General features: G+C 37.2%; 1 protein-coding gene across 1 annotated transcript; it reads left to right on the top strand.

The window, feature by feature from the left end:
• Positions 1 to 9,457: 9,457 nt before the first annotated feature.
• Positions 9,458 to 12,345, top strand: LOC111908366 (vicilin-like seed storage protein At4g36700). The gene is made up of 5 exons (XM_023904192.3): positions 9,458 to 9,825; positions 10,640 to 10,830; positions 11,050 to 11,133; positions 11,201 to 11,494; positions 11,587 to 12,345. The coding sequence occupies exons 1-5, from the start codon at positions 9,504 to 9,506 to the stop codon at positions 12,175 to 12,177; spliced, it is 1,482 nt and encodes a 493-aa protein (XP_023759960.1). The 5' UTR covers positions 9,458 to 9,503; the 3' UTR covers positions 12,178 to 12,345.
• The last annotated feature ends 228 nt before the right edge of the window (positions 12,346 to 12,573 follow it).

The raw sequence follows: 12,573 nt of genomic DNA, 5'->3' as shown, positions 1-12,573 counted from the left end.
AAGGATAGATGTTGGACAAAAGAGGAAGTTCGATGGAACTTCAGGGTCCAACAAGAAAAACAAGTTCTCGAAGTCTGGTTCGAGGGGAAGTGGAGGTGAAGCGAAGTGGTGCGACAAATGTAAGAAGAAGCATCACGGAAGATGTGAGGTGGCGAACACATGCTACAAATGTGGAAAGCCAGGGCACTATGCCAATGAATGTACCCTCACTAAGAAAGTTTGCTATGGTTGTGGTGAGGAAGGACGCATGTCGAGGGACTGCCCGAAGAAGAAAGAGGCAGCTAGACCCAACATTCCACCAAAGCCAAAGGCGAGAGATGATGCCTTGGTAGAAAACTAGCCTTGCCTGTTGTTAGACTAGATGATGCCTTATTAGTCGAAGTTGCTAGTGGTAAGTTTGTACCTGTTAGCCATCGTACGAGAAACATCTTAATTGATCTGAATGGGAATAAGTTCCACGAGGAATTATTGCCTATAGAACTTAATGGTTTCGACATCGTGCTTGGAATGGATTGGCTTAGCGCCAATGATGCCGAAATTTTATGCAAGAAGAAAATAGTCAAAGTAAACCCGCCTGGGAAAGATTCGTTTATGGTGTATGGGGACAAACGCAGAGTGAATTCTGGAATCATTTCATTGATGAAAGCCAGAAAATGTTTGACGAAGGGGTGTACATCATATCTAGCATTCGTGATTGATGCTAAGAAGGAAAAGAAGGTGATGCAGAATATTCCAGTTGTGTGTGATTATCCGGAAGTATTTCCCGAAGATCTTCCTGGATTACCGCCTGATCGACAAGTGGAATTCCGTATTGACTTGTTGCCAGGAACAACGCCAATTGCGAAAGCACCTTATCGATTAGCACCGACGAAGATGAAGGAGCTAATGATGCAACTTCAGGAGTTATTGGACAAAGGTTTCATTAGACCTAGTTCATCACCCTGGGGAGCTCCGGTGTTATTTGTGAAGAAGAAAGATGGAAGTATGAGAATGTGCATTGATTATAAAGAGCTGAACAAGGCAACAATAAAGAATAGATATCCATTGCCAAGGATTGATGACCTGTTTGATCAATTGCAAGGTTCGAGCTATTTCTCGAAGATCGACCTAAGGTCAGGATATCATCAGCTGAAAGTAAGAGAGCAGGATATAGAGAAGACTGCATTCAGAACTAGATATGGACACTACGAGTTCTTGGTTATGTCGTTTGGACTAACCAATGCTCCTGCGGCATTCATGGATTTAATGAATATGGTTTGTAATCCTTTCCTTGATAAATCCGTGATAGTGTTCATAGATGACATTCTGATTTACTCGAAAATCCAGGAGGAGCATGGCAGACACTTGCGAGAAGTGTTGGAAGTTTTGAAGAAGGAGAAACTGTATGCTAAGTTCTCCAAATGTGATTTTTGGATTCGTGAAGTCCAATTTTGGGTCACGTGGTCAACCAAGAAGGCATAATGGTTGATCCAGCAAAGATTGAAGCTGTGACAAACTGGGAGCAACCGAAAAGTCCCACGGAGATTCGAAGCTTTTCGGGATTAGCTGGACATTACCGAAGGTTTATCCAAGGCTTTTCTTTGATTGCTAGTCCATTGTCAGCTTTGACCCACAAAGGAGCTACTTATGCTTGGAGTGATAAGCATAAAGAAGCATTCGAGAAGCTAAAGAAGAAGCTATGCGAGGCACCGATACTTTCTCTACCCGATGGAGTTGAAGACTTTGCCGTTTATAGCGATGCGTCTGGGGTTGGATTGGGTTGTGTTTTGACCCAAAGAGAAAAGGTGATAGCATATGCGTCTCGACAGCTGAAAGAACATGAAAAGAATTACCCGACTCATGATTTGGAGTTGGCAGCGGTAGTTTTCGCTCTGAAGATATGGAGGCATTACCTCTATGGCACGAAGTGCAAACTTTTCACTGATCATAAGAGTCTCCAGTATCGCTTTAATCAGAAGGAATTGAATATGAGGCAACAACGCTGGCTGGAATTGCTTAAGGACTATGACTGTGAGATACTTTACCACCCCGGTAAAGCTAATGTTGTTGCTGATGCTCTCAGTCGGAAAGTCAATATTGAAAGAAAAAGGCCAAGAGCGTTGAGAATTGAAGTTGTCTCGACTATTGTGGAAAGTATAAAGAAAGCTCAAGAGGAAGCTTCTGAAAAGAATGACCGAAAGGAGGAACGTTTGGGCAAAACGTTGGTGTTCGGTGTAAACAGTCACGGACTGAAGGTGTTCCAAGATCGGATTTTGGTACCTAAGTCCGGAGGAATTAGAGGTCTTCTGATGGAAGAAGCTCACAAGACCATGTACTCGATTCATCCGGGTAGCACTAAAATGTATAGGGGCCTGAAACCCTACTACTGGTGGCCAACGATGAAGCTTGATGTTGCAAAGTATGTGGCTGAGTGTGTGGCTTGTGCGAGAGTCAAGACACAACATCAGAAACCGTACGGGAGTTTAGAACCTTTGCATGTGCCAATGGGTAAGTGGGAAGACATTGCTATGGATTTTGTCACTAAACTGCCCAGAACAAAGAATGGTCACGACATGATTTGGGTGGTCGTTGATCGGTTCACTAAGAGTGCGCATTTCATAGCGGCCAAGGAGAAATGGTCTATGGAGAAGCTTGCGAATTCTTAGGTAAAGGAAATTGTGAGGCTTCACGGTGTTCCATTAACGATTGTGTCAGATCGTGATAGCCGTTTCACCTCATGTTTTTGGAAAAGTCTACAAGAGTAATTGGGTACCAAGTTATGTATAAGTACAGCTTACCATCCGCAGACTGATGGTCAGAGCGAACGAACGATACAAACACTTGAAGATATGCTGAGAGCATGTACCTTGGAATTCCTAGGTAATTGGGATGAACATTTACCATTGGTAGAATTTTCCTATAATAATAGTTTCCACTCGAGCATTAAGATGGCACCTTATCAAGCTTTGTACGGGCAGAAGTGTCGTACGCCGTCTTGTTGGCTTAAGGCTGGGGAAAAGCAGTTTATGGGACCGGAGTAGGTTCATCAAACTGCTGAAAAGTTGAAAATCATTAGAGAAAGAATGTTAGCAGCTCAGGATCGTCAAAAGAGCTATGCTGACAAGAAGCGAAGAACGATGACTTTTGAGGTTGGGGATTTGGTTTTGCTTAAAGTCTCGCCGTGGAAGGGACTTATAAGATTTGGTAAAAGGGGAAAGTTGAGTCCAAGGTTTATTGGACCGTTTAAAGTTCTTCAGAGGATTGGGAACCAAGCTTACAAGCTCGAACTACCAGAAGAACTGAATGGAATTCATAACACTTTTCATGTGTGTTATTTGAGGAAGTTCACGGGAGAAGTTCCCGACATAATTCCAATTTCTGAATTGAGAATTGATGAGAACAAAAGGTTGATTGAGGAACCAGAGGCAATTGTTGACCGAAAGACTAAGAAATTGTGACGCAAGATGGTTGGGTTAGTGCTTGTCCGATGGAAACACACGAATGGGCCGAATCTCACCTGGGAGACGGAGAGTGACATGATGGGTCGCTATCCGCATTTGTTTGTTGATGTGTGATTCCGAGGACGGAATCATTCTAAGGTGGAGAGAATTGTAACGCCTGTGTTTCCGGGCTTGCCATTTTTAGCAATGTAATAGTCTAGGTTAACCTTTGTAACCCGTTTTGAAATAATAAGAATGTATTATTTGAGTATTATGTGTTTTGTGCTTAATTGCTTAATTATGTGGTTTGATTAATTAAGAATAAAAATAAGCGTCAAAAATTTAAGTGTAAAATGAACTTAATATCTTTGGTTAATGTTGTAGTAGTTGAAACGAGGTTTCCGAATATATATAGAACGCCTAAATCTGACTTCGTATGAGGAAGTTATGATTTATCGAAGTTTCGACTTAGCGGTATGCAACCTGAAATACTCGATTTGAGATCGAGCGGTTTTAGCCGAAGCAATCTAAACGAGGATCGAAGGTCTCGTTGTTGGTATCGAAGCGATAAAAAGTTAGGCGAGAACGGACGTCAAACGTAGAAGTTATGAATTTATAACGAAAGTTTCTGTCGCGGCCTATTAAAAATAAATAATAAAAATAAATTCAAAATTAGCCGACGGAGTCTAAACGAAAGTTGTAGAGCGTAGTCTCACCTTCGCGTGGATATAAAGAACGTCGAAAACGGAGTTCGTATGAAGAAGATATGAATTTCCAAAGTTTGATAAATAAATTGTATTTATTTTTAATTGAAAAATCGGAAGCTTTATCCGAAGAGTAGTCATCGATCTGATCCGAGGTACGCGCCGCGTACTCGTGTACGCCCCGCGTACTCCGAAGGTGTCGACATCGCAGCAAGTGGCTTCGGATGACGCATGCAGTGACGACTTCGGAGGCCAGTACGCCCCGCGTACGCCTGTACGCCCCGCATACTCCGAGGCTCCAGCCTCTATAAAAGGATTCCGAAGGCAGCCGAGTCTTTTGCCAATTTCTTCTCTTCTCTCTCCCATTTTGCATCGTTTTGCGTGCCAGAAATACCCCGAAGCCCCGGTATTATTCTCGAGTCCCGAGATCCCGAAGATCCCGAGAAGTGCGGTTCCCGAGTCGAAGCTCTGCCCGCGAGAAGTTCCATTTTTATGAAGATCTTCCAGATCTGCTGAGGATTACTACTTCTGCAAGCCGTAGTGTTGTCTGATCATCTTCTGATCAAGTGAGTGTATACTACCTTTCATAAACACGATAATAATACAAGTATGGTTTGAGTGTATTAAGTATATTGTTGTTTATGTGTATAATTTTGTTGTTATAAGTATGAATGTATATTCATTCTCTTCTATCTCATAGATCTGATTTACTTTCTATGAAATACGTGATTATGTGGGTGTGCCTCATCTGTTATGTGGAATATGTATTGAATGGAAATGATATACAGGTTTTAAACTATGTATGAAAATATATATTTTTATCTACTAATATGTTGGGTAGAACATGGGTAGATAGTTGGTGTGTAATAAACAGATGAGAGGCCTCGATGTTGTTGTTGTTGTTGGTCTAGTTATTCAGCAGAGTATGGATAACGACCATGGACTCTTTCTAGACAGTCCAGTGGAACGCTAGCAGGTTCATAACCTGTAGGTGTTGTGAACGATGTGTTCACCGGTGTACTCTATCCCCCTCATGGTTGCCTTTAGGATATCTATTGTTGAGGAAACCCCTTAGCAGTGATGTCCGTCCCGATGAAAATCCTAGATTAGGTCCCTTGAGATAGATGTTATTTTAGGGACGTAAAGTGAGGATAACGGGAATGGGTAATCGGGATAGTGATTGGTTGGTGAAATTAAATATAACTTATTTATTGTGGGTTGAAAACCCTATATTCTCACCAGGCTCCCAAGCCTGACCCACTCAGTTTTATTTGTATTACAGGTAGTGGCGCGAGGGCATAAGATGGTTGAATCATCAAGTTGTTTTGTTTACAAGTCTGTATATGTATATATTTGTTGAATGACTTGTAATGTTATCGTTTATGCTTTATGGTCTGTATCGGAACATGACATCCCGAGTTTTGATTATATAATGAAAATGCATCTCTTGATGAAATGCTTTGATAAATATTATTTTATCATGTTTTGTTTTGGGAACAAATTCCGCAACTCTTTCAAATCAAAAGGATTTACTCTGAAATTATTTAAAAGCATAAATGAAAATCGGTCTTTTCTGGCCGAGATTTTAGGGATGTCACAATCTACTAGCTTCCACTCGAACTTCCAAGCTCCTTCTTATTTCTCAAGCTTCACAATCACCACAAGCACACAAAAATAGCTCAAGAACACTCAACAAGGTTAGGGTTTCGATTTAGGGTTTCTCTGAGTTGGGAGGGACGATGGAGGCTGGGTCGAGACAAGATAAGTTGTTAAAATAGGGTACAAACCCTAAATATTAGGGTTTTATCCAGACAGCCCTACTCGTCGAGTCGGTCTCCCGACTCGTCGAGTAGGTCACTTATCCTCCCATGCAAAAGTCGAGTCTACCTGACGAGTTGGACCTCCAACTCGCCGAGTCGCAGTGCAAAACATGAAATTACTTGAATTTAAATACGTACCAGGAACCGGGTGTTACAAAAAGAGAGAGAAGAAGAAGAGAAGAAGAACCTATGGTTCTACAGAGAAAAGAGAGGAGGAAGAAGAGTTTCACTCTTTCAAAAATGCAAGTCTCATGCATCTCTTATATAGCCCATGAAAAGTAAAGCATAACCATTAAAATAATCTAAAGTAATGGTTGCCTTTAGAAGCATGGGAGACAAAATGTTGAAGGTTGAAAAAGCAACCTCCCATACCATCATTATGCATTTTAAAAAGTAAGATTCTTTATTTTTTATACACTCCACGTTTATGAAATATAAATTTTCTTTTTAGGTAAAAGACAAAAGAATCCAACTAGTCCAAAATGTTGTGCATGACTTATTAATTCATACCATATGAAATAATAAACTTGTGATACTCTCTTATAATTATTATTTTTACAAAACAATAATTATACCCTAATTAAAATACAAGAATCGATATTATTTGTTAATAATCATATTAATAATAAATATACAAATATGCCAACTTGATAAAGGTGTGACCCTATAGGATCATATATTATTAGCAATATCACTCCATAATGATTCTTCGGCATATAGATCCAACAACTATATTCTCATTAAAGTGTAACTCCTCATCTCTAAGGTTATCAATTTCCTTTTCATATTCCCCATTATGAATACATGAATCCTCACTATCTTCTTCTATCTCAGGACCATACCAATCCTCTATTCCTACACCAACATAGTCCACATAGGTGGGAATTATACCATCAGTTCCATAAGCATAAAAATGAAACCAACATAGTCTCCATCATTTGCAATAAGAGTAATCCCGAATAAAAGGGGCTTATCTAGCCTTTCACTAAAATAACTTATTTATACTCTTTTTCATGAAACGTTCGAGAAAGGTGATACAATCAAAGTATGTCATTTTAGCACAATCATGATTAATGAATGTGAATTTGATACCATGATTATATGAGAAAGGATTTTAGAGAAAAACACCTTGGAAGTTAGCTCCACTTGACATTGTTGGATGCTTGGCTGTTCGATCAGAGAAACAAGATTACACCCTAGATTTTTTTGTTTCGTTCCTGGTCACTGAGAAGGGAACAAAAATGAGAGTAACTTCTTTACTTTAATTAATGTGAGGTGGATTACTTATGCGACTTTCAAAACTTTTTTGTCTAATTTATTTAAATGTCGCATCAGGAATGGAACTAGTTGTTCCCATTGTCCGATGTATAATGGTGTAATTGACATATAATTTCTTACTTTAAAGACAAAATTTTGTAAAAAAAAAAGAACTTTAGTCACTAAATTAGTTAAATGACCAAATTTATTTTGATACAATAACATTCTTTCCTTATAAATTCTTAAGCATGTTCCATGCTTCCATGGTAATTGTCTTCAACTTTTAATTTTTATATAAGTTAAATAAAGAACAAAATTTTACATAGACGTAGCGGGTAAACGAGCAACAAGCTATGCCGCAACCCCTTTTGGATGGCAAACCTAATTCTTTTAAAAAACAACATCTATAGATCTTAGGGTCATAACATTATTATGCATGACCCGTTGAACTCTATTGAATAGCTCCACAACTTCTGGCACAAGAAAAGTGAAGTATCAAATGCAAAAGCTATAAACGTGTGTTGATTTTACATGCACGCTTTCTCATGTTTTGCCACTTTTGCTTGATGTAACTTTTAAAACAGTTTGCCCTACAGTGAAAACCCCACTCCACAAGCCCACAAGAGGGAAAACCCTTGTTAGATCGACACATGCATGCTTTCCTCCAGCCTATCCAAATACTAAAACATCAGCTGATCTAAGTGTTGATCTTCCTTCCAATGGATCAGTCAAAAAGTTCACATGTGCCTCTTTCTTGGCAGAAACCTCAGCACGCCTAAATATGTCCAAAAGAACATCCTTAACTAGATCATGTCGGTACTTGAAACCTGGGAGCTCTTTAAAATGAACTGCATGCTCCCCAAAGGAGTCCAAGCATGCCTTGTTACAAACTGGGCAAGTCTTGTCAGCCGGAAATAAAGGGATCATAAGGCGATACTTGGGGATGACACGATACTCCAATGGCAACATATGCTGGCCAAAACCGTCAATAGGAATAGTCATAAGAAAATTCTGACCATGTGGGACCCTTAGACACTAAAAAATTATTTTCTGCCTAATCGGCATGTGAGTAAACTTCTATGTCTTGGACAATTTTACTAAAAATGACACTCACCAATGAATGTTAGGCTTTTGGATGGACGGTGTCCTTATTAATGAATCCTCCGTAATTTAAGCTATTCAATTATTTTTTTAGTGGTGACATTTAAAATTAAAGTTGATTATATTAATTATTGTTGCATCTTTTAAAATATGAATCCTTAAATTCAAATTGAAGTCCTTTTTTGTCTTTCATGGAGATGCACAAAGCCACAATACAAAGAGTAAAGATCGACTGACAACCCATACCAGCCCTTGTATTTTTAAGGTTTACTTTGATTTTTTATTATGTTTATTAATTAAATAATATTTTTGTACAGTGTTTTGATCTGAGCATTATAAAGTTTATTTTAATTTGTTTGATTCAAAATTACATTTCCCTTTTTAAAAGTGCGATTGTTGGCGCATGAGAATTTGGTACATTTGTTATATTTTATGTTGACGGGTTAAACAAATTTACATAAAATTTATTGTATTCAATTACGAGAAAGATAATTGTCATTTTGCGTATCCATACTATGAAGAAATCAGTTAACACTTCTTAAATATTCGTTTGTTTTTTTTGTTTTTTTTTGCAGAATATTTTATAAGGTTAATGTCATAAAAACCATCAAATTTTGAAGGTTTTGTCGGTTTTGCTCAAAGTTGAAATTTATGTCCATTTTCACCCAAACATTTTTGAAAAAATGTTCGGTTTTATCCTTTTACCGGTGATAACAGGTTTTTCAGATTACCATTATATTAAATTCGCAAAAAAACCTTAAGTTTACCATTTTTATGCGTTTTTATCCTTAAATTTATAATATTTTTACACTTTTACCCGTTACCCTAAGTATATATTTTTTTAATATACATATTTATATGATTTTTCTGTTTGAATATGTATAATATGAAAAAAAAAATACATAAGATAAAAATATAAACAAAAAATTATAAATTTAAGGATAAAAAGTAAAAAAATTTCATATAATTTCAAACCATTAATTCCAAAAAGAGAAAGAGCTGGAAAATGCCTATAACGAGTAACCACTGCATGTAAAACCCGAATACGACCAACACTATGAATCGAGGGTGCACCCGTTTCGCACCACCTCCCATTGACGTGTCCAACACCCAATGCCACGTCACACGACACTGATCCCTCTATTTAACGCCTTTATCAATTATCACCCCACGCACACTTTCAAGAAAAAACATTTACGAAAATGAGGGACAATTCTTTTTCACTTCGACTTGTAATCTTTGCATACTTTCTAGTACCTTTCATTCCCCACTTCCCGCATGCAATTGCAGCAACAGGTTTAGCTGGTGGTGTTCACGGCGGTACTGTGCCGGTGAGTGACGGACCTACGGTGAGGAAAGAAGAGAGGTGGCCTTTAGAGTCGTCGGAGTTTGGTGAAGTCTCAGGCGTTAAGATTAGTGATGGTGAAAATGGTTGCTACCACCTCCATTTTATTACCATGGACGCTAACTCTCTATTCCTTCCTGTTCATCTTTATTCACAAATGGTTTTCTATGTTAATTCAGGTATAATATATATGCGTTCCTAAACTCGATTTCCAGACCACTTTATATATCTCAAATCCACAATTGTGTGTGACTTTTTGAAGATTGATCATTGATATACAAGTGTTTATAGACACGACTTTAAATTTTGAACTCTCCGACTCAAAAAAGAAAAAATAAAACAAAATAAAATCATAAAACAATATTATATAATAGTGTAAGACTTTAAGGTTTAGTGAATATTTAAAATTATTAGTTTCGCTGTTTAAAAAAAGAAGTTAACCGTTTAATCTTTTAAGAAAAAGAATTACAGTTTATTTAAAATTTCAGCCAAAAGTTAGAATGGCCTTTTATTAAAATAGAAAATTGAATAATTATATATGAAATTATCTTTAGTATAAGATAAACTAAAACCTACAAACTTATAAAAAAAAAAATCAACAGCAATTTTAAATACTTTTTAAGTTATAAACTTATTTACCTAAAATAAAATTTTAAGCTCGTAATTTTTAAACAATTTTTTTTAAAAGCTAAAAGTTCTAAAAATATTCTTACTAAACACGAATTTTTTTTAAAAAAAATGTACAAATGAGATAATATATATACTTTTTAAAACAAACGACCCAGTTTACTACATAATTGATGTAATTTTTTATTTTTTATTTAATATTTTTTTTAAATAATTTTAAACAACACTTGGTCAAAGAATATAACTTGTAGTACTGATAATACAAAAATAAATAAAACCGAAACTAAAATCTTACTAAAATAACTTTCTGTATTTAGTAACATGTATCTATTTGAATTAATAAAGAGTACTTTGTTATATGATCAGGCAGTGGAACTCTGAACTGGATGAATGTCGAGGAAGATGACGATAAGCTCCGAACAGTAAAGTTGCAGAAGGGAGACATCTACAGACTGACTCCCCAAACTGTTTTTTACTTGCAAAACGACATACACTACCAAGACCCCCAGAAACTTGAAATTTACGCCATTTTTTCAGCTGCAGATGACCAACTACAAGTATGAGCATCAACTTATATATATATATATATATATATATATATATATATATATATATATATATATATATATATATATATATATATATATATATATATATATATATATATATATAAACACACAGAAGCATATATATACTCTGAATCTCTTGAATTTATCTTTGTTTTATTAGTTTCGTAATCAGACATTGACTGATCATATTTACACATCATAATGCAGAACGGACAATTCGCCAAAGCTTACGCCAGTGTTCAAGATCTACTGCTAGGGTTTGATGACAAAGTCCTTCAGTCATCCCTGAGTGTAAACTCACTGATCACTCACTCACTCTTATGTTTAAGAGCAAAATTAAGCCATTAAACTTTTTCAGGTGTCGGAGGAAGTGATAGAAGAGCTAAGAGAAGGGAAGCAATCTATGATTGTGCAAGGACAACCTGAAACGAATACATCCATGTGGGAAGTTGGTTCTCGAGCTATCAGAGCTTTCATTGGATCCAAGAATGATGGATTCTTCGAAGTCGAAAACGATAAGAAAGCATACAATATTCTTAAGGCAGATCGTGATGTTGAAAATCGCTATGGATGGAGTACAACTGTGACAAGAAAACAATTGGATGTGTTGAAAGATACTGATTTCGGTGTTGTAATGGTGAATCTCACCAAGGTCAGTTGTTGGAAACTTGTTTCTTTCAGAATGTTGAAAGGTTTTATAATCTAAATGATGTTTTTTATGTGTTTTATTGTTCCAAATTAAAGGGAGTGATGATGGGACCTCATTGGAACCCAAATGGCGATGAGGTAGCTGTTGTGTTGCATGGAGAAGGAATGATTACAGTGGTTTGTCCTACCATTGAGAAGCAAACATTATGCAAGAACTCAAAGTTTAGAGTTGCAGAAGGTGATGTGTTTGTAGTGCCAAGATATCATCCGATGGCTCAAATATCCTTCAATAACGACTCCTTTGTTTTCATTGTGTTCACGATTACATCAAAGAAAAATCATCCTCAATATCTAGCTGGAAAATCGTCGATTCTCAGGAAGCTGGGTAAAAAAGTGTTGACCAAGTCTTTTAATGTCAGGAACACGACAATTGATCAACTTTTGTCTGCTCAAAGAGAATACGCCATCTATGAATGCACGTCGTGTGCTGAGGAAGAAGAAGCTGGTAGGGAAAGGGAGGGAGGAGGTGGAGGAGGATGGAGGCATGATGAGAAAGAAAGAGAAGGAGAAGTAGCTAGAAGGGAAGAGGAAGAAATGCAAAGGAGGCAGAGAGAGGCGGATGAGGCGGCTGAGAGAGGAAGAGTGGGGGAGGGGGAAGGTGGCAGCAACGGTCGTGGAATCGAATGAAGGGGAATGTGAGGATGGATAAAAAGTACGTAGGAAGAAATGTTTGTTTCTATGAACATCTAATGAACTTGTTTACTAATAAAAGAGGTCAAACTGTGTGGGCAACCAAATTGTGACCATAATATCGATGTCATTGGCTTAAATAAACATAGAAGGTTTTATGGTTTATAGTATAATAAACTCTCTTTTACTATAGCAAAACACTAGAATTGGAATAGCACCACGAAACACACCCACAGCTAAAGCCCTCTAGTGAGAATTAAGATCAGGATGAACGCATCAATGCCAAGACATTAAGACTTTAGGAAGTTAAGACCGATAGTATACAATTTAGAGGTGTCACGACCTGTAATAACATCGAATATCGGAGACCCACACAACAGTAACCACAAGAGC

This window comes from Lactuca sativa, chromosome 2 (genome assembly GCF_002870075.4).
Source record: "Lactuca sativa cultivar Salinas chromosome 2, Lsat_Salinas_v11, whole genome shotgun sequence".
Lineage (NCBI taxonomy): Eukaryota > Viridiplantae > Streptophyta > Magnoliopsida > Asterales > Asteraceae > Lactuca > Lactuca sativa.
The sequence above is the reverse complement of the archived record's forward strand: the minus strand, read 5'-3'. Positions and strand labels throughout refer to the sequence as shown.